Here is a 20,681-nt window from a genome sequence, read left to right as displayed (position 1 = left end):
AGGTAAACTTCCATTTGGCACCATTCTGCGCAGGATCTATGGCATGGTACTTTACCTGCTCTACTCCGGTTCGAAGGGGCTCTTCGCCTTGAAATATGCGATTGCCTTCATAGCCTTGTCGTAGCCAATGTTGTACGCTGGGTGCGTGCGCGCCACCAGGTTGGATGCATCTCCAAAAACGACCGGCTCGCCTTTGCCATCTCCGTGTTGTGCCACCGACAAACCACTCAAGCAATAGCACGAGTGGTAATGGTCACGCGGCTTGCCGGGCTTGTCTCGTAGTCCGCCAGAAATCTCCTGTCCGCAGAGCAGAATGTACTTCTGCAACTGCTCTTGATGGCATTGATACGGCACGTCATCACCGTACCGTTCTCGCACAACGTCAGCCAGCAATGCTGGCACTGCACCCTGCCAGAAACTGTAGCAGCCGTCCACAAGCTTGTTCGTGCGTCCCTGGTAGCCACCTTCAAACGGCATCTGGCGATTCGCAAGCCAATGCAGAAGTCCAGGAAGGTCCCGAATCTGACCCACAGCCTCGAGAATGTAGAGTGCCGCCACGGAGCAGAAAGCGTAGCCGCCATGGGCTTCGTTGTCCGGCTCGCCACCAAAGCCGCCCTCGTACGTCTGACAGGACAGCACGTAGTCCACCACGCCAGCCTTCAGTTCATCCGTCAGGATACCGTACAAGTTAGCGATGGAGACGACGCAGTACGTCACGCGGACATCCACTTCCCTGTCAGATTGGGCACAGAGAAGACCGTTTAATTACACGCAAAGCTGCTTAATACAGCAAAACCACAGCGCCACGCACCCTCCATCGTGAGCTGTGAAGGCTCCCGTGGCCGCGTGTTTCCGCGAGAGGAAGAACCGGTACAGCGCCTGACGGTCAACCGTCTCCAACGCCTCGGGTGTTCCCAGCAGAGCGAGTGTCAAGCACGACGCGTAGTTAGTGGCTGTGTGACCCAACTGCTTGGGACCTCCTCCAAAGCCGCCGTCATGGTCGTTGTTCCAGCAAGGTTTCAGCGTTCCTGTACAAACACCAGAGAAAGTGTCAGTCTCTGCTGCAGCAACAGCCTTTAAACTCATGATTTCTCACTGATGACACGCTCCGTCTCTTCCACGGGGAGCGCGTCCAGCAGCTCCAACGCGTGAAGGATCCAATAGATAATCCACGGTCGACTGCAAAGTAAAATCATTTCGCCAGTCGTTTCGGCGCATTAAAACTCTGATTTCAGCAGCTTTTCAAACTGAAACATTGTTCCAGATACCTTGCGTCGAGAGCCACGAAACCCGACGAAAGTCGCGTGAGGCCGCGTTTCAAGTACGCGATATGATTCTCCCTTATTAACAGCGGCTATTAAAACATATAAACCCAATTAGAACCCTGAATTAAAAAAGATAAAACAACGTTAAAACATGCCTCGAGATTCGTGTTGATGAAACTCAGCTGCTGCAGCTGCAACTGCTGGTCCAGTGGAAGCTCCAGCAGCGGGAAGTAGAAGAGGCTGCAGCTGGCCTCGCACTCCTCTTGGTCCGCGGACGTGCGCGTCTCCAGACCGTCGTTACGGAAGCGGTAGCGCTCCATCGCCGCGAATTCCAGCGTCTCGCTGCTCATGATCAAAAAATGTGGGAACACTATTTAGTGAATAAACGATTGCCAGAAAAAGGTAGATTCACGTGACAAAAGCAGGTGGTATCACTTCAACATGACCAGACCAACTAATAGCCGCTGGCCCAGTCCACTTGGTATTGGAGTGGCTGGTTGGCGATGTACGCGTTGAGATTCGGCACGAACACGTCGGCGATGTCCTCGTTGAAGCAGTAGGCGGCAACGTGTGGAGTCAGGAAGACCTTGGGATGGTCCCACAGCTGGCTGTCCTTGGGCAGCGGCTCCTTCTCGAACACGTCCACCACAACCTTGGAGAACCACTGGTTGTCGAGCGCGTGCACGATGCTTTTCTCGGAGATGACATCGCCACGCCCTACGTTGATGAAAACGGGCTTCTTCTCCGAGCACACGCGGAGATTCGTCTCGTTCAGCAGATACTTGGTCGCCGGCGTGCTTGGCAAGATGCCTACGATATAGTCTGACGTCCGCAGAACATCGTCTAGGTCTGTTGATATGCGGTGCGCACAGTCCTTGAAAACGTCGTCCTCATCGCCACGAAGCTTCCGCTTGAAGCCTACCACGTTAAAACCAGCCAGCTTGGCTAGCTTGCCGATAGCTTGACCAATGGATCCAAGCCCCAAGATGCCCACGGTCACCGACTGGAACGAACGGTATCTCAACGACTGAGGTTCGAACACCTTCTGCTGCTGCATCGTGTACGCTTCGTGAAACTTGCGCTCCAAGGTTATGACCCAGCTGCAGTCAACAGTGCACACACACCGATAATTCAGTCGATTGAGTCACGACAAGGATCACGTGCAAATAACAGCAAGACTCGGCGGACGTACCCGAAGACGTATTGCGCTAGTCCATTGATGCCACCGGCGCGTGTCAGCTGGAACGAAGGTAGCGGAGCACCTTCTTCCCGTAGCTTCAGGTACTGCTCAACCCCAGCATACGTTCCCTGCACCCACTGCACGTTCGTGAGCAAATGTTGCATACTCCAGGGCAGCCCAGTCCCCGGAGTCAGCAGCAGCGGTGCGCAGTTGTGCGCGTCGCCCAGCACGATCGTCGCCTGTGCCAGCACTTCCTGGTGCTCTTCCGTGAGCTCCCACTTGGTTTCCACTAACGCAGCTTCGTCCGCATCGGCCTTGGCACCTGGAGCAGCAGCCTGCACGCCGTGAGATGGAGGGAACGTTGGCAGGGGCAGCGTCACGAACTCCAGTCCGCCAGCCTGGAACAGAGATCTAGCAGGAGAGTCCGTCGCCAGCAACCGCTGCTTCACGGCGTCTGCCAGTCCGTCCTTGAACGTGATGATCGGAATCCGGAGCTTCGTCGCCATGCTCTCCAATTGCAAAGTGAGAGTGCTCACCACCCCACGTGTTGCTGGGCAGCCATGATGACGTACGAGCTGTACCGTAGATGGCTGATCTAAGTGCGACTAGTAAAATGGCTTGCGTTACGTATAGTCGCGAGTGCTAAATGGCTACACTACGCTGACCAAGAGATTTTACAGCTTGGGGGTGCCCTTGTTGAGGTCCACGACGATCTTGCCGATGTTCTTGCGCTCGTACATGTAGTCGATGGCGTTGGGGATGTCCTCGAGGCCGTAAAAGTTGGACGGGTCCACGCCGGCGTTCAGCACGCCGCGCTGCACGAGCATCGTGAGCTTCTTGGTGTGCGCCTGGGTCTCGCGGAAGTAGTCGTTGTAGAAAAAGCCGCGCACGGATGCCGACTTAGCCAGCAGCTTGGATGGCAGCGGCGTCGTAGCCTTGTTGGGCTTGTGCTTCCACGTGCTCGAGTCCTGGTAGCCAGCGATGGCTCCGATGACGATGATGCGCCCCTTGCGCGCAATGTTGTTCACGCACGCCTCGAACATCTCGCCGCCCACGCTCTCGAACACGAGGTCCACGCCGCGCGGGTACTCCTTCTTGAGCACGTCGTACACCTTCTCCTCACGGTAGTTGATGGGGCGGTCGCAGCCAATGGAGCGCAGGTACTCCACCTTGTCAGGCGAGCTGCACGTACCGATCACGTGGTTGCCGGCGAGCTTGGCCAGCTGCACGGCGAACTGGCCCGTGGCGCCAGCAGCAGCAGTGATCAGCACCGTCTCCCCGTGCGTCATGTTGCCCACGTGCTCGAGCGCTATCGACGCGGTGAGACCGCACACAATGATAGGCATCACCTCTGGGACTGCAGCAGGAACCTTGACCAAGAAACGCTCCTGGGCTACTAGGTGCTCTGAGAAAGCGCCGTAAGCTAGCGTCCAAAGCACGAGCAAGATGTCAGTTTACGGCCAATTGCATACATGTTGACAGTTCGTCACTCACACGTGGAGGCCACGGCGTCGCCCTTCTTGATCTTAGTCACGCCCGGCCCGACCTCGAGCACAACGCCCACTGCAAGAGACACAGGTTAGTCAACAGGCCTGGAAGATATAAGATCTAAAGCGTCTTACAGGCCTCGAAGCCGCAGTCGAAGGGCGGCTGCACTCCCGGCAGGTAGGCGCCGTTGGTGTAGTTGATGTCGGACGCATTGATCCCCACGTACTTGGTCTTGACCAGCACCTCGCCCTGCTTGAGCGCCGGCACTTGGAACGGCACGATGGCCGTGCACTCGCGGAAGTTAGTGGACAGCTTCTGGCACACGATCTTGCGGGACTGCACCATGATGAAGGGGCTGGGGGAAGGAGGAGACGCGTGGGCGACAGCGAGGGAATGCAGGAATGGCGCGAGCTTGCCTTCGACGCTGCTTTTCGTTTGTTTAGTTGACAGCAGTGAAAACCTCTGTAATAACATATGTTAACTGAAATTACGTTAGAAAGAAAGCATGAACGAATGCACATGTACCTTTGATAATTAAAGTTGAAGCACATGACACGTTTCAAAAATGGAAATGGTTTGGCAGCCAATGTTCAAAGCAACTTCAAGGCACCTTCAAAATGCAAACTTGTACGTATATCAATCAAAATATCTAGCGAACTGTCGCCTTCTTCTTACGGAGCCATCTCGACGTCGGCGTCCATGGGCTGGGTGACGTCGAACGACAGCTTGCCGCCGATCTCCGTGACTTCCACGTGGGTCTTTGCGTGCAGCTGCCCGGAGATAATGAGCTTGCTCAGGTCCGTCACGACGTGCTTCTCGATGTACCGCTTGATAGGACGCGCGCCGTACTGCGGCTCGTACGACTCGTCCAAGATCACGTCCAGCGCGCTCGTCGTCACGTTAACCGAGATCTGCGCCTCCTTCAGGCGGCTAATGACGGATTCGAACTGCAGCAGCACGATCTGACGCAGCTCCTTGCGGCCCAGTGGCTCGAACACGACAATGTCGTCCAGACGGTTCAGCAGCTCCGGACGAATCGTGTGACGCAGCTGCTGCAGCACCAACTCGCGCTGCTTCGCGAACTCCTTCTTGGTGTCACTCTCGGACTCGACAAAGTCGTTCTCCGTCTTGATTTTCTTGCTGGCACGAGACGCGAAGTCGTTCTCGAAGAGAAGATGCTCAGCGCCAATGTTCGACGTCATGATAACCACCGTGTTGGCGAAGTCGACCGTGCGTCCGTGAGAGTCCGTCAGACGCCCATCATCGAGCACTTGCAGCAAAATGTTCAAAACCTTCGGGTGGGCCTTCTCGATCTCGTCCATCAGGATCACGTTGTACGGGTTGCGGCGTACAGCCTCCGTTAGCTGCCCCGGTGCAGAGTCAAAGCCAACATATCCGGCGGGGGCCCCGATCAAACGCGAGACAGTGTGCTCTTCCATGTACTCGCTCATGTCGATTCGCACCATGTGCTTGTCATCGTCGAAGAGCTCGTACGCCAGCGCCTTGGCTAGTTCCGTCTTCCCCACACCAGTCGGGCCTAGGAAGAGGAAGCTGCCAGTCGGTTGTCCCGATCGAGCAAGACCTGCACGCGAGCGGAGTACGGCGTCGCACACAGCTTTCACGGCTTCCTCCTGTCCAACCACGCGCTTGTGGATGCGTTCCTCCAAATGCATGAGACGGTCGCCCATGCTCGACGTCAGCCGAGACACCGGGATGCCCGTCCAGCGAGCCACCACCTCGCAGATCTGGTCTTCGCGCACGACCTCCTCGACCATCTTGTGCTGGGTTTCATCTTCGTCTTCGCGCTTCTTAGCCTCCTCCGCAGAGGCGATCCGGCGTCGAACATCGGGAATGGCATAGTACTGCAGATCGGATGCGGTCTGTAGATCTTGGTTACGTTCCGCCTGCTCTGCCTTCAGCTGCAGGTGCTGCAACTTATCGCGAAGTTGGCGGATTTCGTTCACACGAGCCTTCTCAGCCTCGTGACGCAGGATCAGCGGGCTCAGCTCGTCTTGAATCGTGTTCAGTTCCTCCTGCACCTTTTTCAGACGCTGTTTGCTCATTTCATCCTTTTCCTTCGCAAGAGCAGTGGCCTCGACCTGAAGCTGCAGCTGACGGCGCTCCAGTTCATCGATGACTTCAGGTTGACTGTCCAATTGGACACGCACGTTGGCACATGCTTCATCGATGATATCGATAGCCTTATCGGGCATGTATCGCTCTTTGATGTAGCGGTCTGCAAGCTTGGCAGCAGCCACCAGAGCCGCATCCAGGATCTGCACACCGTGGTGTGACTCGTACCGCTCCTTTAGGCCTCGCAGAATGCTCACCGTGTCTGGGACCGACGGCTCCTTCACTAGCACCTGCTGGAAACGACGCTCAAATGCCTTGTCCTTCTCCACGTGCTGACGGTACTCATCGAGCGTCGTCGCACCGATACAGCGCAGCTCTCCTCGCGCGAGCATTGGCTTCAGCAGATTGGCCGCATCCATAGCTCCTGACGTTTGACCAGCGCCGAGAATCAGGTGCATTTCATCGATGAACAGGATGATCTTGCCGTCGCTGTCCTTCACCTCCTTCAGCACAGCCTTCAGACGTTCCTCGAACTCGCCGCGGTACTTGGCACCAGCGATCAGCGCGCCCATATCCAGACTGATTAGTTTGCAGTTGAGCGACTCGGGCACATCGCCCACCACGATACGATGCGCCAATCCTTCCACGATGGCAGTCTTACCAACACCGGGCTCGCCGATCAGCACGGGGTTGTTCTTGGTTCGTCGCGACAGGATACGGATCACGCGTCGGATCTCTTCATCTCGACCAATGACAGGGTCGATTTTGCCAGCCTCAGCCAGCGCGATCAGGTCTTGGCCGTACTTGTTCAGCGCGTCGTAGTTCTCTTCCGCCGAGGCACTTGTGACGGGCCGTCCGCCACGCATCTTCTGCACTGCGTCTTTGACCTGGTTCTCGTCCATCTGATTAGACTTGAGCAGATTCGCGACCTGCGAGTTGTTGTACAGGGCCATGAGTAAGTGGTCGGCGGCCAGGTGCGTGTCCTTCATGTCCTTGCGCATCTTGTGCGCGTACTTGAGCATCTTTATGAGCGCCGAGTCGGCGCCAACGGAGTCGGGCGCCGGCGTCTGTGACGGCAGCTTCTTGAGCTGCACCTGCACATCCTGCAGGAAGCCGGCGGTGTTACCGTGCACCAGGTCGGCGATGCGCTTGGCCGTGCCGTTCTTATCGTCGAATAGCGCGTACGCCACGTGCAGCGGCGTTAGCTGCGAGTGGCCGAACTCCTCCGCCGTGTCCTGCGCATTACGCAGGTACTCGTTGGTCTTGTCCGTAAATTCGGCAGGATTCATCTTCTCTGTTGTTCCTAGTGTCGTGTGCTCACTTCAGTCCTTAAGAGCAAATTCAAAAATGAGCGAGCCAACTACATGTAGTCTGGCGCTGCCAGAGCAGCGACTTTGCTAGAATCTTCCAGATCGTACTTAGAACGGGTGACATACTCAATCCAAGTCAATGAGCTGTGACACGGACAGACCCGTCATTGATTGGCTCGCCACTTCAACGTGGACATGCGTCGAGAAGACTCGAGAGTGACGGCTATCAATATCCTCCCGAGAGGAGAGTCCTACTCGTTATGGCGCTGCGCAGCTCGGCGGAGATGTTCGACGAGGCCCACCGCATCGGGCAGCAGCTGCAGATCGACTTCGACCGATACGATCGGAGACAGGAGGTCTTCCGCAAGAAGTTTGTCGCGGAGACGAAGAAGCAGAAGCAGGGGATCTGCGATGGCGTAGCCACCAGTTGTGCTGTGTCTTCAAATGTGGCGGCACTGCTGTTCGCTCAGCAGGACGGGTCCCAAGATAAATGCGACGATGAAATCTGTAGCCAAAGCAGTAGGAAGGGTTCCCATTCTTTGATCAATGCCGGGGGAGGGAGACGTTCTGCGTCAGAGAAGGACAAGCACCCCGAGCTGTTTCGAGCCCTTTCGTGCTTTTACAGCCCCCCCGACGCAGCTACCGACGTAGTGTGCGAGCTGTGTTTTGGATTTCGGAGCGCGTCAATGGTACAGCCGCTGCCAACGCCGTGGACCGAGTACTGCGATGACACTTCAGGGAAACACTACTTTTACCACTCCAGCACCCGGCAAGTGCAATGGCACCCGCCACCTACAACGGATCCACTTAGCTCTCTGGTTTTCGAACGGACAAACTCGGTCTACAGTGTCTGCCACTGCATCCCATCCAACGAGCGACGGCGGCGACTCATGCAGAAGTTCCGTGAGCACGCGCTGCAGATGGCCAGAGCGGAAGCTGAAAAGCGGGACCGCCACCTGCGCGGGGCCTTCATTTCGCTCGCCATGTCGCTGGTACCGCATTCAGGTCAAGAAAAACAATCAAAGCGATAGAGAAATAGACGTAGCCAAGCACGATTCATGATGAAACAGTCATCACTGGTTAATGAGCCAATCTCATTATCTACGTGCGTCTAAAGTGCTTGTGCATCTCACCATCCAGGAAGTTGTGGAAGTGTTTACGCTCGTCGCACGAAAACCACAGGCTCAGCACGTAGCGCGTTCCGGTTTCCACCTTGCGCACGACGTGCAGGTTTTCCGAGCCAGCCGTGAACATCATCAGACGTCCGCGGGCAGGCTCAACGACGGTTTCCGTGTGTTCGTCGATGAACGAGAACAGGCCACCCGTGAAATCCTCACCAAAGTCCGCGAGGTACAACAGGCCAGAGTAGTCATAGTGCTTCGTGTTTTCCTTGTCCACATGTGGGTGCCTACATAGCAGCAATCGTGGTAGGTATTTAGTGAATATGTTGTTACAGCTGCAGTCAGCGAAATTGCTTCTTACCAGTACTCATCGTGGATCTCCGCCGGCGTCCACGATTCATTGCCCATAAGACGAGTAATGAACGTGGGGGCGGAGAAATACAACTCTTCCAGCTCGAACTCCTTCATCAACGCCATGCGAATCTTCTCGACGACACTATTGAAAACAGAAAGCAACAGGTCAGACACTAAATACTCTCCAGTCCATCACAACACTCACCCCCGGTACAAGTTGAACTGCTTCTTGGTAAAGCGTTTGACACCCGGTTTGTTTTCGTTGGGGATCTTCCTCTCCGGCTGGTAAATGTTCACGAGTCCTTCACTGTCCCGGACAAAGCCCGTGTTGATGTCCATGATCGTCGGGCCGCCAAGCTGCGAGCGGTTCTGCATCCCGATCTCAGCGATCTTGAGCAGCTGTGTCACTTGCTCGGGCGTGACGAAGTCGTCGATCAGGGCGCGGCCGCACCTCGTCTCGTTCTCCTGGTGGCAACCAGGCACGAACTGCTCGTGTTGCTACAAATGAACGAGTTGTCAGTGGCGTCTGCAGCTTTGCAACGAGCTCCAAAACGCACCTTCATGGGCGCGCACGTGACGTTAAAGCGCAGATGCTCCGTCACGTCGGTGCGGGCGATGTAGTGGGCGGCGCGCACGACCTCGATGTCCAGTTGACGCAGGTAGAACGTCACGGCCACGGCGGCGCCCACCGAGAGAAGCTTGAGCACCCATCCGTAGGTGCCCGATGCGGGGGTAGCGGGCTCCTCATCCTTCTTGGCTTCGCTCTTGGTGTCGACGACCTGCTTCGTCGCAGGGGGTGCTCTAGCCTTCTTGGCGTTCTTGCGCGCCATGGTAAACGTGGAGTGTGGAGACAACCACCGGGCAAGTGTGCAGCACATCAATTATAGGTCACTTTATAGCTTCCAAACTATAGACTGGCGATCCAGCTCACTGTTCGAACCATTATGCACCTCACGTGGACTCTTGAGCTCGAGCGTATCCACCGTTGGCTGTTACTTCTTGCTCCTTCTCCAGCACAGCACACACGTACTCCAGGTTGCCAGCGATGCCCTGAAGATCCGACTCTGTGGCGGCAGCCCACTCGGCGAATCGATCCAGTGCCTGCAACAGCAGCACACCACATATAACCCATATTAACCACAGGATCCCACGCAGCAACCCCTCTAACAAAGACAAATGGCGAGAATCGTACGCCCAAGGCCGAGCGGAACCGCTTCTGCTCCGCCTTCCACTTAGCAGCGCGTTGATACAGCGCGGTCACGTTCTTCGAGTACGCGAGTGCCTCCTGTTCAACGTTGCGCTGCTCCTGGATCGTCTCGTCCAGCCTCTTTACCAGCAATCGACTTTGCACAGCCTTCAGCGCGTCGAGAGACTCCGCTAATTGGACCTTGGCATGGTCTTTCCAGAAATCATCGATACCAACCGTCAATAACGAGGTAATACACAGCTCCAGAGCTGTGGGAGTCGTGTACACGGGTCGATCATAGATTGGTACCTGCATCATCGCGGTGCTGCGCCAGCCGGCCTTCCGCCGCCTTCACCTCTGTTGTCTTAGCACTCATCCTCGAAAATCAAGCGAAGCGGAACTATACTTGTAGCTTTACCTACAAAGCGATACTAATTGACAACTAACGTTAGATTGAAGTGAAGCAAAACGCAAACGGGTTTGCGCTTAATTGAAGCGCTGCTAGCTGTTAAGTAGTAAAGGTGGCGGCCTAAAACGTGATGAGGCAGAGGATGACGAGACTGCCGACTATCAGCAGGAAGCGAGACAGGAATGCCTGCTGCACCTGTTGGCGTGCCTCCTGCGCTGTTAATGGCGTGCCATCTTGATGGTGCGTGACCGGAGCAGGCGGTTGCTATCCATTCGCACAACCAAGCGCGCAATTTGCAAACATGTTAGCGAAGTATGCAATGTTTAGCAAATGATCACTTCTTCACACGTACATACGGCACTCCGAAGATCGCAGGGAAGAACCCGATTGTCGGCGACATTGAAAATGCGTTGCCTTGACCATTTCCAGTGAACATCCCAAACTGCGGGTAGCCAGGAAAATGAGTGGTACATCAACATTAGCACAAGATCTAATACCCACGTACACCGTAGGGACGTCGTCGTCGAAGCTGCTCCGCGTCTGGACGCTGGCCACGAGGACGGTGGGGGATACCGCTATCCGACATTTGCTGGTGCGTACTACAACGAAAAACCTATCAGCGCCGGGGGTCTTCAAAAGCACAATTGCAGGGTGCAACAGCACTCACCGTGGATCTACCGCTTCAGCGCCTCGAGCATAAACAGGAATCACGTTCTCCTCGCTGATGCCAGCCTTGCACACCGGACACTCGGAGTGATTTTGCATCCACTACAAGCAGCTCAACACATCAACAAGGCGTAACAACAAGCAATTGCCCGAGCTCCAGTGCTGTCACACCTGATAAAGACATGGCCAACTGGGAGGCAACAGACAGAAAATGCTGCGAGTCAGAGCAAGAAGAGACGCAAAGCGACAAGAACGGGGGCAATGATCCTAGCGGGACGGCGGACGCACCAGTACAGATGGCCACACAGCGTCACAACTGGACTAGAAACCGTGTCTAGGCACACATTGCACTCGAAGAACGGCTTTCCGCTGTCCGATGGCTCAGCCGGCGCCGGCGCCGTGTCCACTGTTGTCGGCTCCATTTTGCAGCTCGATAGCCACCCTGGAAATGCAGTTTTATTCCAGTTTTAGGCAGATATTTTCGTGGGAATGTCAATAGTGTCCAGCTCCTTTCATTCATATTCTTTATTTACCGATAATTACGTCGGAATAGCCTCAAATGGTGACGGCACTATGCGCCCTCCGTGGCCTGCAACGAGGCGATCGACGAGCTACGAAGTCGACGCTCGGTGTCAGGATTAGACTTTATCAGCGCCAACGTGCGGTTGCTCGGCGAAATCCTCAATGCCAAAGGTGTCTGGCTTGAAGCGGCCGCATGCAGCGGAGTGGTCAACGAGGGCGATGGCAACGCCAACGCCGACGAAGGGATCTGCACGCCCAATAGAGATGGCCCTGGAGCACTCTTCTTCAACGTAGCATTTTCAGGTGCGCCAGATACCGAGTCCACCGCGACGACGAGAGCGGACAAGTTCGCAGTGTTGCAATTGATCGCGGTCAAGTTGTTCGTCGCAGACCGCAAACTACCTTCGCTGCCCATAGGTATTGACATTGAGTCAGTAGTTTCGACCGTAACAGCCTTCGGAGCCGTGTACTTTTTCATCCGTGTCAACTTGCCATTGGCATCCGGGTCTTCCATCACCGCGCGCTGTTTGTCCTTGAGTTCTTCGATCTGTGTCGCGTACTTGGCCCTCTCCTGCGGATTCGCCGCCACCGACTCCACTTGCTCCAGCATCAGGATCGTGCGGCTCAGCGACCGGATCTGGCGGTGCGGCCATCGCTTGATGCCGCACCGACGACATATCTTTTTGAGGAACGTAGTGCAGATGCCGAACTCGCGCGCCACCTCGGCGATCGGCCGGCCGAAGTGTGGGCGCAGCTCCTCCAGCGTGAGCTCACGCGAGAGCGCAGTGAGGCGCGTCCCACGCTTCTGGACCTTCTTGACGGCGGCGATGCGGGGCAGAGACAACTCGTCTGACGCCTGTTTGGCCACCACTTTCATGAGCGACTCGTGCAGCGCATCTCTGTTCTCCGAAGCGGCGGCGGCGTCGCTCTCCGACGGCTGCATCATGTGCAGCAGCGAGATGCTGGCCTCTATCTCCTTGTCCGACATGTCGGGCGTCGCCATCGCGGGCAGGAACGTGCTGGGACGGCGAGGTGGCGCTTCGTGCGGCTTGATTTGATGCCGTGCTTTGAAAAACAAATTCGAGAACGATTTATAAAGCCGCCGAAGGGAGTCAGGCCGGGCGAAGCAACTGGGAACATGTTGGTCTATACGATGCAATGCCGTTCGTTCGACCAGCGCTAAATAATTCGACGATCTAGTTAAATAGGACTGTACTCTCGGTGAACACTATGCATCTGCTGCAGCCGCGGCGGCGTCGTCGTCCTCGTCCTGAGCCTCCCGCATGAGCTTGGCGAGTCGACGCTGGGCTGCTAATTGGTGCGAATACTCCACCATGAACCGGTTCGACCCCACACCAAAGACATCACTGTGCAGGAGGTAGCGCCTTCGACTCTTCTTAGCGCTAGCGCTGAGCCGGACAGCCGTGCCGTTCGTGCTGTGGAGATCCGTGATGTAGAAACCGTTGCCAAAGTACGAGATCACGCTGTGTCTGCCCGAGATGGAGTCGTCCTCCGTGATGCACAGCGCGTTGGTTGAATGCCGCCCTAGCGTCACGGACGTCTTGCCAATGGTCTGGCAGATGCCGGTGAGCGGGCCGTCAGTGAAGCGGATGCGCAGGAACGGCATGCCCGTCGTGATGTTCTCGTCGATCGCCGACACTTCAAACTCCGTGTCGCCCAGCTTCACGCGGTCGTCCACATGCAGGCGCTTCGGTGCGTCTGGCTTGAGGAACACAAACGTCCCCGTCGTGCTTCCGAGGTCCTGGAGATAGTACTCCTTCTCCATCGGGTCGTACTGGATCTGGAAGTGGAACCGGCTCACGTACGGGTCGTCCGAGATGATCTGGTTGCTCTGGTGGCGTCCACCTCGGGCGCCTTCTCGTGGATGAAGCACGATCTTGCCGCTGAGATCACCTTTGCTGTTGGCGCGAACGATCTTGCCTTCACCCTTGTCCTCCGTCAGGCGGCGATTCCGGCCACGTCCGTTATCGCTATCCGCGTCAGCATCCCGACCCATGCTGGAAAGGAGTCGCGGGTCCGGAGACAACGACGACACGATGAGCAAGTCGTTCTCGTCGATCTCCAAATCTCCGTCGAGTTGGCTCCAGCTCTCAGCGCGGGCCGTCCGTCGGTGGTGGTGGTGGATGCCATGATGGTGTGCCGTGGGCCTGGTCCTAGTGTGCTTCCGTCTCCAGTCGCGCATCTTGTCCACATAGCTCCCAAGACGCTTCGTTATGCGACGCAGTGGCGAGTGCAGGTGGTAGCGGCGCGAGAGCACGAGCGTGCCGATCCAGACGGCGAGCGACAGCATCACCAGCAGCCACCGCAGCCTTGAGGCCAGCTCGGACAGCACGTGGTGCAGTCCGTCGAGCTGGTCGCTGCCCACCGTGGCGACCGTAGCGAGGCTGTAGAGCAGTTCGTCGTTCACCTGCTGCGCGTCGAGGCTCTTGAAGTAGAGCGTGAGCTGGTTGTGCATGTAGGCGACGGACGCCACGATGGCGGACGAGTAGGCCGTCGCGTGCAGCCAGCTCCAGTGCACCATGGACTGCGACTGGCGGCGCGAGCGGCCGCTGCTGCGGTGCCGCGAGGTCACCTTCATCTCCATCTCAACTGTAGAAGAGGCAACAGCAAACGAACAGAGGAGGGAGGGCGATTGGCAGGCAACAAGAAGCTCGTCCTTCCTGCGCCCTCGATTCAGAACTGCCCGGCGGCAAGTCAGGCAACCGTGCGGGGCGTCCGGGGAGAGGAAGAGGCGACTGCTAGACGCAAGCAATGACACTGCTTTCTCCGATCGAGCAGACGCCGCAAAATTCTGATGTCATTTCGCACCACACAAACTATACATAACAGTACCTCTACATTGGTACTCGTGTACCACATTATCAGTACCACGGCAAAGTGCAACCATACGTGGCATTCCTTCATCACGATGGTGCCTTTCGCGCTCCTCCTGCCGCTGCCGCTGCTGTTGCTGACCGCGGCCGTTGCCTTCCTCTACAAGCGCCGCGCCTTCTCGCGGAACCGCAACTCCGCGTCCAGTGGCGCCGTCACCGTCGGCGTCTTCCACCCGTATGCCAACGGTGGCGGCGGCGGCGAGCGCGTGCTCTACTGTGCCCTGCTGGCGCTCGTACGGCGCTTCTCTGCATCAGACTCCAAGCTGCAGATCGTGCTGTTCACGGGCGACGACGGTCTCTCGACCGCGCAGCTCGTGGCCCGAGCGGCCGACGAGTTCAACCTGCCGGAGCTGCGCACGCTGCACGTGGAGCGTAGCGTGACGGTCGTGCCGCTGCTCAGTCGCGAGATTCTCGAGCCCAGCAGATACCCGAGCTTCACGCTGCTGTGGCAGAGCGTGGCGCACATCCGCCTGGCGCTCGAGGCCATGCAGCAGAGCGCCAAGCGGGGCTTATACCCGCAGCTGTGGGTGGACACCACCGGTTGCCCTTTCTCCTACGTCGTGGCAAGTCTTCTGCACGCGTGTACGGTGGTGGCCTACGTGCACTACCCCATGATCTCGACCGACATGATCACTAAGGTGCAGCATCGCGACGCAGGCTTCAACAACGACGCGGCCATTGCAACGAGCTCGTCGAGGTCCACGGCCAAGTACATTTACTACCATCTCTTTGCAGGTGCATACAGTTTGGTAGGCAAGTACTGCACGGACGTGGCGATGGTCAATTCTACGTGGACGTACAACCACGTGAAGCAGCTCTGGGGCAAGGCTCCGGTCATTGTCTACCCGCCGTGCGGGGCCATGCGCGAGTACATGGACTTCAAGCTGGAAGATCGCGAGCCGATTGCACTGTCGGTCTCCCAGTTCAGACCAGAGAAGAACCAGCTCCTGCAACTGCAGGGCTTTCAGGTGTTGTTGACCAAGTATTCGGAGCAAATGAAGACCAAGTACAACAACTTTCGTCTGGTACTGCTCGGAAGCTGCCGCAATGCCGACGACGAAGCTCGTGTGGAGACACTGAAGCAGCAAGCCAAGAAGTTGGGCATTGCTGACCGTGTAGACTTCGTGGTCAACGCGAGCTTTGCTGAACTGAAGCGATATCTTGCCAAGAGCTCCATCGGCGTACACACCATGTACAACGAGCACTTTGGTATTAGCAATGTGGAGATGATGGCCGCAGGCATGCTTGTGGTAGCAAACAACTCCGGTGGCCCCAAGGCCGACATTGTTACGCCTGAAACAGGCTGTTTAGCGCTCACGGCGGATGAATATGCAGACAAGATGATGTCGCTCCTTGAACTGTCGCCAGTCAAGTCGATCGAAATGCGATCGGCAGCACGCAAGTCGTCATTGAGATTCTCAGACGAGGAGTTTGGCGAGCAGTTTTTAGCGGCGATGAGTGGTGTCTTTGAGTCCGTAGTTGCTGGCGGCAAGCACGTCAAGCCAGCGTAGGTGGTGTCGATATGAATAGCAGCTTGGTGCGAGGCTGAAGGCTTTTGGTACGACTGTTTCCCATGGCAAAGTTGGCGGCACACTACCGCCCTGCTCAGTTTTGATGCGATCGCGAGCAGATCAGGGCACACGGGAACAAACCGTTATTGCTGAAATGCCGACAGCGAGACAATGCTCCTTTCCATCTGTGCTACAATGCTTGCTGGTATTCTCGACGCAGGACAGCGAGCCTATTGCGGGGGCAACTAGTGATCCACCGCGAGGTGGTTTCGCTTTCCATTCGAAAACGGATGGAGGAAGGGTCGCTAATGTAGATCGATAGCGCGAAACGACCGCCGCTTTGGCACAGATCCATGGCGCGCGCGACCCTCGAGCGGCACTTTCACTTTGGGAGCTTTAGCAGTCAAGTCGAGAAGAGACCGAAAGCTTGCAGGACAAAGTGTCGAGCCGAAGCTTATCATGCCGGGATCTACAAGCCGAGACTCGCATCCTCGGTTGTCGTCCGCAGACATTGTCGCGGTGTCAACCGAGATGCGCCTACGGCAGCAGGGACGTAAGAATCGCGCAGCCAAGGCGAAGGACGACTCGGACGATGCCAAGCGCGAGCTCGTGATGGAGGAACACAAGCAGAGTCCGGCTGAGCTCTTTGCCGAAATCGGATCCGACCCCGTCAACGTGAGTTTACTATCGTCTTCGTGCTGGGCCGGCTTGCAACATTATCTGTTCAAAATAGCTGACAGCAACCTTGTTATGAACTACAGGGTATGACCAACCACGACGTTCAGGGGCGCCTGGAATCGGAAGGGCTAAACCGCCTAACGCCACCGAAGCAAACACCGGAAATTGTCAAGTACATCCGTGAACTCACGGGTCTATTCAGTTTATTGCTGTGGGTTGGAGGTGCTCTGTGCATCATCATTTACGGGTTGCAGGGCGACCCCAACAATTTGTATCTTGGTATCGTGCTGTTTCTGGTCGTGGTTATCACTGGCACTTTCTCGTACTTCCAGAACGCAAAATCTTCAAACCTAATGGAGTCGTTCAAACAAATGATGCCGACGGTCACGACCGTCATCCGAGAGGGAAAGTCGCAGAAGATCGAGGCTTCGCAACTTGTCCGAGGAGATATTATTGTTCTCAAAGGTGGCGACAAGGTGCCTGCAGATATTCGTGTGCTGGAATGTTCCGATGACCTGACGGTCGACAACTCGTGTTTGACTGGGGAGCCTGAGCCATTGAAGCGTACTCCTGACTGCACGGATGAGAACCCGCTCGAGACCAAGAACCTATGTTTCTTTGGTACGTTCATTCCCCAAGGTTCGGGCAAAGGTGTTGTGGTTCGTGTTGGAGACAAAACCGTTATGGGACGTATCGCGAAGCTTGCGACTACAACCGGACAGAATATGACACCCATTGCACGCGAAATTAACCACTTTGTCCACATCATTGCTGTGGTGGCTGTCGCTATTGGAGTCATTTTCTTCATCATCGGTGTCTTCCTCAAGACCGATATTGTCACGAATGTAGTGTTCATGATCGGAATCATCGTCGCGAATGTTCCAGAAGGACTGCTGGCGACAGTCACGGTGTGTCTGAGTCTTGCTGCGAATCGCATGGCGCACAAGTCGGTTCTGGTCAAGAATCTGGAAGGCGTCGAGACGCTGGGCTCTACGAGTTGCATTTGCTCCGACAAGACGGGCACACTTACTCAAAATGTGATGACGGTTGCCCACGTCGTGTATGACAACAAGATCTTCGATGCCGAGTGCTCCATCACGCCAATCGGAAATTACGACTTGAACTCGCCGTCGTTTAAATTACTGCAGCGTTGCGCGACTTTGTGCAACAACGCTGTGTTCGACGAAGACTCCAAGTACGAAAAAGCTGTTGGCCCCGATGGCTTGACCATGCGTGGCAAGCGCAAACCCTTCAAAGAGACAGTGTCGATGGGAAACGGATCGACGATGGAGGCGGTGGCGTGGGATACCATTGGCGATGCCTCCGAGTCTGCTATGATCAAATTCTGCCATGACAAGAAGGATATCATTGAATTCCGCGAGGAAAACACGAAGATCAAAGAGGTCCCGTTCAACTCCAAGAACAAGTACCAGTTGTCTTTGCACAAGCAAGACAATGACGACAGTAAACCGATTATAATGGTGATGAAAGGCGCTCCCGAGCGAATCACAGCTCGCTGTGGAATGGTTCTTATCGGAGGCGAAGAGGTTCCAATGACCCCGGAGAGGCTTGCAGAAGTTGAGGCTGCTCAGCTTGTACTGTCCAAAAAAGGAATGCGAGTGCTTGGTTTCGCCCAGAAGGTCCTTGACCCTACTGTTTACACGGCTGACTACGAGTTCAGCACTGACAACCCAAATTTCCCGCTTGGTGAGAAGGATGTTGACTATGAGGCGACGCCAAAACCTGACCCGAAAATCGAGGAGCCACTTTGCTTTATCGGCTTGATGGCCCTGATTGATCCACCCCGTCCCGAAGTACCGGTCGCTGTGGCAAAGTGCAAGACAGCAGGAATTCGTGTTATTATGGTCACTGGTGACCACCCAATCACAGCTAAGGCCATTGCACACAAGGTTGGAATTCTGTGGGGGCCTACCTGCGAAGATATTGAAGAAGAAAACACTGAACGTGGACTGAAGCAAGGCGATAACGGATGGGTTGATCCGAATACTGCCCCCGCCATCGTTGTTCCTGGCTGGACTATAAGCATGGACACCCCCGAAGAGGAATGGGATCGCATCCTGGACCACAAGCAGATCGTTTTTGCAAGAACGTCTCCGCAGCAGAAGTTGATTATTGTTGAGAACTGCCAGCGCCGAAAGGAGATTGTCGCGGTGACGGGAGATGGTGTTAACGACTCGCCAGCACTGAAAAAGGCTGACATTGGTATCGCTATGGGTATTATGGGCTCTGCTGTCTCGAAGGAAGCTGCCGATATGATTCTACTTGACGATAACTTTGCCTCGATCGTGTGTGGAGTCGAAGAAGGACGTATTATCTTCGACAATTTAAAGAAGTCAATTGCTTACGCACTGGCTGCCAACATTCCGGAGCTGGTACCGTTCTTGCTGTACGCTACAGTGCGTCTGCCACTACCGTTGACTACAGTGCTGATGCTTCTGATTTGCCTGGGTACTGATATGATTCCGTCGATCGCTATGGCCTACGAAGGTGCCGAGAGTGATATCATGCTGCGCGCACCACGCAACGCTGAGTTGGAGCACCTTGTGACTAAGAAACTGGTTTTCTTTGCATACGCGTTGGTTGGCATCATTGAGGCTGGTGCTGGTATGTTCACATTCTTGGCTGTGATGAATGACTTCGGCTACGCACCGAAAATCCTCCCGAACCTTGGGTTTTATGATCGCTTCGGGAAACAGGTATTGTGGTGCCAAACAGAAGGTGGGCGCTACTGTACTGCTGGCGGCAAATACAAGCAAGACGGAAAATTGATTCCGCTTGGAAAAAAGACTGGACCAACGAACGATGGAGCCCCTCTGTGCCAAGACGAATATGACGACACCATTCCAGATGGAGGTGACATTTTCGACGCCTACATTTTCTATGATCCGAATGGAGGTGGTAAGGTGATTGACTGCCAGTTCCCTCTGCAAAACCTCGACACCGATTCATCAAAGCCAACAGACTACAAGCGTACAGATCCCGGAACATATGCGGACTACACGCCGACACCTGTGGTTACGTTTCAGTCCATGTACGCAGCGTACAAGCGAGAATACCGCCCTTATTATCCGATGGCAGCCCGCCGATCTTCATTTTTTGACATGGAGTGGTTTAACTACGATACGACCCAGACGGGTCCTCCAGGTCTCGTCAGTAGCATTTCAGTGGCGATTTTCAGCTCGTTCCAGCCATTGGCCGTATGGGCGATTACTGACGGCGGGGATACTGGAGGGGAAGTTTCGGCCCTTGGGGGAGCTCGTGACGCTTTCGGCGGAGAGGAAGTGGTCGGCGTGGACTCGACCGGCAAGTTAGTAACCAACACCAAGTACACGCTCTCCGATGCGCACTCGTACAAGGTCGGCAAGAGCTTTGATATGATTTTGAATGCCGATGGTACGAAGCCGTGCGATGGCGAGCAGTGTCTGCTGAAGTACCAAGCTGGATTCACCCGTCGCGAAAATGGCAAGGCGTACGTGAACATCATGTCACGCATGATGCAGTACAGCGCGCTTTCCATTGCGCAGACCGCGTTCTTCATTGCTGTCGTGGAGATGCAGTGGGCCAACGTGATGATCTGCAAGACGCGCTACCTGTCCATCGTGTCGCAGGGAATGATGAACAGTGTGCTCAACTTCGGCCTCATGTTTGAGTTCATGCTGAGTACAGTGATCGCGTACGCGGGCTTCACGCACACGGTGCTGAACACGGAGAGCATTCGTTTAGTGCACTGGTTCCCAGCACTGCCGTTCTCGCTCTTCCTCTTCATGCTGGACGAGGGCCGCAAATTCCTCATGCGCTCCACGTCTCGCAGCATCATCCGCAAGGACACGGGTCAAATGATCCGCTACCCGGGCTGGCTCGAGGTGAACACGTACTATTAGGCCAGCAGTAGGTCGCAGTCAAGGGCTATGTAGGGCACTGTGGAGGCCGAGTGCAATTGGTTCGACCCCTTTTCATAATTCTACTTCACTTTTTTTTCATTTTGTTGCCACCACTGCCTATT

The 20,681-nt window shown here is 55.7% G+C and overlaps 12 protein-coding genes across 12 annotated transcripts; 3 read left to right on the top strand and 9 right to left on the bottom strand.

Moving 5' to 3' along the window:
• Window positions 1–60: 60 nt before the first annotated feature.
• KRP23_7248 (Protein farnesyltransferase subunit beta) lies at window positions 61–1,615 on the bottom strand (the record flags this gene model as incomplete). Its single annotated transcript, XM_067892539.1, has 5 exons — window positions 61–733; window positions 812–1,028; window positions 1,097–1,179; window positions 1,269–1,354; window positions 1,421–1,615. The coding sequence occupies 5 exons, from the start codon at window positions 1,613–1,615 to the stop codon at window positions 61–63; spliced, it is 1,254 nt and encodes a 417-aa protein (XP_067744409.1).
• A 104-nt stretch (window positions 1,616–1,719) lies between these two features.
• On the bottom strand, window positions 1,720–2,951 carry KRP23_7247 (Glyoxylate/hydroxypyruvate reductase A; the record flags this gene model as incomplete). Its single annotated transcript, XM_067892538.1, has 2 exons — window positions 1,720–2,365; window positions 2,458–2,951. 2 exons carry the CDS (start codon window positions 2,949–2,951, stop codon window positions 1,720–1,722), a joined length of 1,140 nt encoding a protein of 379 aa, XP_067744408.1.
• Window positions 2,952–3,119: 168 nt separating this feature from the next.
• On the bottom strand, window positions 3,120–4,278 carry KRP23_7246 (Prostaglandin reductase-3; the record flags this gene model as incomplete). Its single annotated transcript, XM_067892537.1, has 3 exons — window positions 3,120–3,868; window positions 3,940–4,008; window positions 4,068–4,278. The coding sequence occupies 3 exons, from the start codon at window positions 4,276–4,278 to the stop codon at window positions 3,120–3,122; spliced, it is 1,029 nt and encodes a 342-aa protein (XP_067744407.1).
• A 326-nt stretch (window positions 4,279–4,604) lies between these two features.
• On the bottom strand, window positions 4,605–7,295 carry KRP23_7245 (Chaperone protein ClpB1; the record flags this gene model as incomplete). The annotated part of the gene is made up of 1 exon (XM_067892536.1): window positions 4,605–7,295. One exon carries the CDS (start codon window positions 7,293–7,295, stop codon window positions 4,605–4,607), a length of 2,691 nt encoding a protein of 896 aa, XP_067744406.1.
• Window positions 7,296–7,576: 281 nt separating this feature from the next.
• Window positions 7,577–8,347, top strand: KRP23_7244 (uncharacterized protein; the record flags this gene model as incomplete). The annotated part of the gene is made up of 1 exon (XM_067892535.1): window positions 7,577–8,347. The coding sequence occupies one exon, from the start codon at window positions 7,577–7,579 to the stop codon at window positions 8,345–8,347; it is 771 nt and encodes a 256-aa protein (XP_067744405.1).
• A 70-nt stretch (window positions 8,348–8,417) lies between these two features.
• Window positions 8,418–9,621, bottom strand: KRP23_7243 (2-oxoglutarate and iron-dependent oxygenase domain-containing protein 3; the record flags this gene model as incomplete). Its single annotated transcript, XM_067892533.1, has 4 exons — window positions 8,418–8,724; window positions 8,799–8,933; window positions 8,997–9,289; window positions 9,349–9,621. 4 exons carry the CDS (start codon window positions 9,619–9,621, stop codon window positions 8,418–8,420), a joined length of 1,008 nt encoding a protein of 335 aa, XP_067744404.1.
• A 121-nt stretch (window positions 9,622–9,742) lies between these two features.
• KRP23_7242 (uncharacterized protein) lies at window positions 9,743–10,353 on the bottom strand (the record flags this gene model as incomplete). The annotated part of the gene is made up of 3 exons (XM_067892532.1): window positions 9,743–9,892; window positions 9,984–10,189; window positions 10,287–10,353. 3 exons carry the CDS (start codon window positions 10,351–10,353, stop codon window positions 9,743–9,745), a joined length of 423 nt encoding a protein of 140 aa, XP_067744403.1.
• Window positions 10,354–10,506: 153 nt separating this feature from the next.
• On the bottom strand, window positions 10,507–11,474 carry KRP23_7241 (E3 ubiquitin-protein ligase RNF185; the record flags this gene model as incomplete). The annotated part of the gene is made up of 6 exons (XM_067892531.1): window positions 10,507–10,650; window positions 10,739–10,828; window positions 10,892–10,985; window positions 11,054–11,154; window positions 11,224–11,242; window positions 11,341–11,474. 6 exons carry the CDS (start codon window positions 11,472–11,474, stop codon window positions 10,507–10,509), a joined length of 582 nt encoding a protein of 193 aa, XP_067744402.1.
• A 149-nt stretch (window positions 11,475–11,623) lies between these two features.
• KRP23_7240 (Protein RKD1) lies at window positions 11,624–12,577 on the bottom strand (the record flags this gene model as incomplete). The annotated part of the gene is made up of 1 exon (XM_067892530.1): window positions 11,624–12,577. The coding sequence occupies one exon, from the start codon at window positions 12,575–12,577 to the stop codon at window positions 11,624–11,626; it is 954 nt and encodes a 317-aa protein (XP_067744401.1).
• A 225-nt stretch (window positions 12,578–12,802) lies between these two features.
• On the bottom strand, window positions 12,803–14,179 carry KRP23_7239 (uncharacterized protein; the record flags this gene model as incomplete). Its single annotated transcript, XM_067892529.1, has 1 exon — window positions 12,803–14,179. The coding sequence occupies one exon, from the start codon at window positions 14,177–14,179 to the stop codon at window positions 12,803–12,805; it is 1,377 nt and encodes a 458-aa protein (XP_067744400.1).
• A 324-nt stretch (window positions 14,180–14,503) lies between these two features.
• On the top strand, window positions 14,504–15,979 carry KRP23_7238 (GDP-Man:Man(3)GlcNAc(2)-PP-Dol alpha-1,2-mannosyltransferase; the record flags this gene model as incomplete). Its single annotated transcript, XM_067892528.1, has 1 exon — window positions 14,504–15,979. One exon carries the CDS (start codon window positions 14,504–14,506, stop codon window positions 15,977–15,979), a length of 1,476 nt encoding a protein of 491 aa, XP_067744399.1.
• Window positions 15,980–16,438: 459 nt separating this feature from the next.
• Window positions 16,439–20,559, top strand: KRP23_7237 (Sodium/potassium-transporting ATPase subunit alpha; the record flags this gene model as incomplete). Its single annotated transcript, XM_067892527.1, has 2 exons — window positions 16,439–16,654; window positions 16,741–20,559. 2 exons carry the CDS (start codon window positions 16,439–16,441, stop codon window positions 20,557–20,559), a joined length of 4,035 nt encoding a protein of 1,344 aa, XP_067744398.1.
• Between the last annotated feature and the right edge of the window lie 122 nt (window positions 20,560–20,681).

The sequence above is a fragment of the Phytophthora ramorum genome, assembly GCF_020800215.1.
Source record: "Phytophthora ramorum isolate Pr-102 chromosome Unknown Phyram_PR-102_s0006, whole genome shotgun sequence".
Lineage (NCBI taxonomy): Eukaryota > Oomycota > Peronosporomycetes > Peronosporales > Peronosporaceae > Phytophthora > Phytophthora ramorum.
The sequence above is the reverse complement of the archived record's forward strand: the minus strand, read 5'-3'. Positions and strand labels throughout refer to the sequence as shown.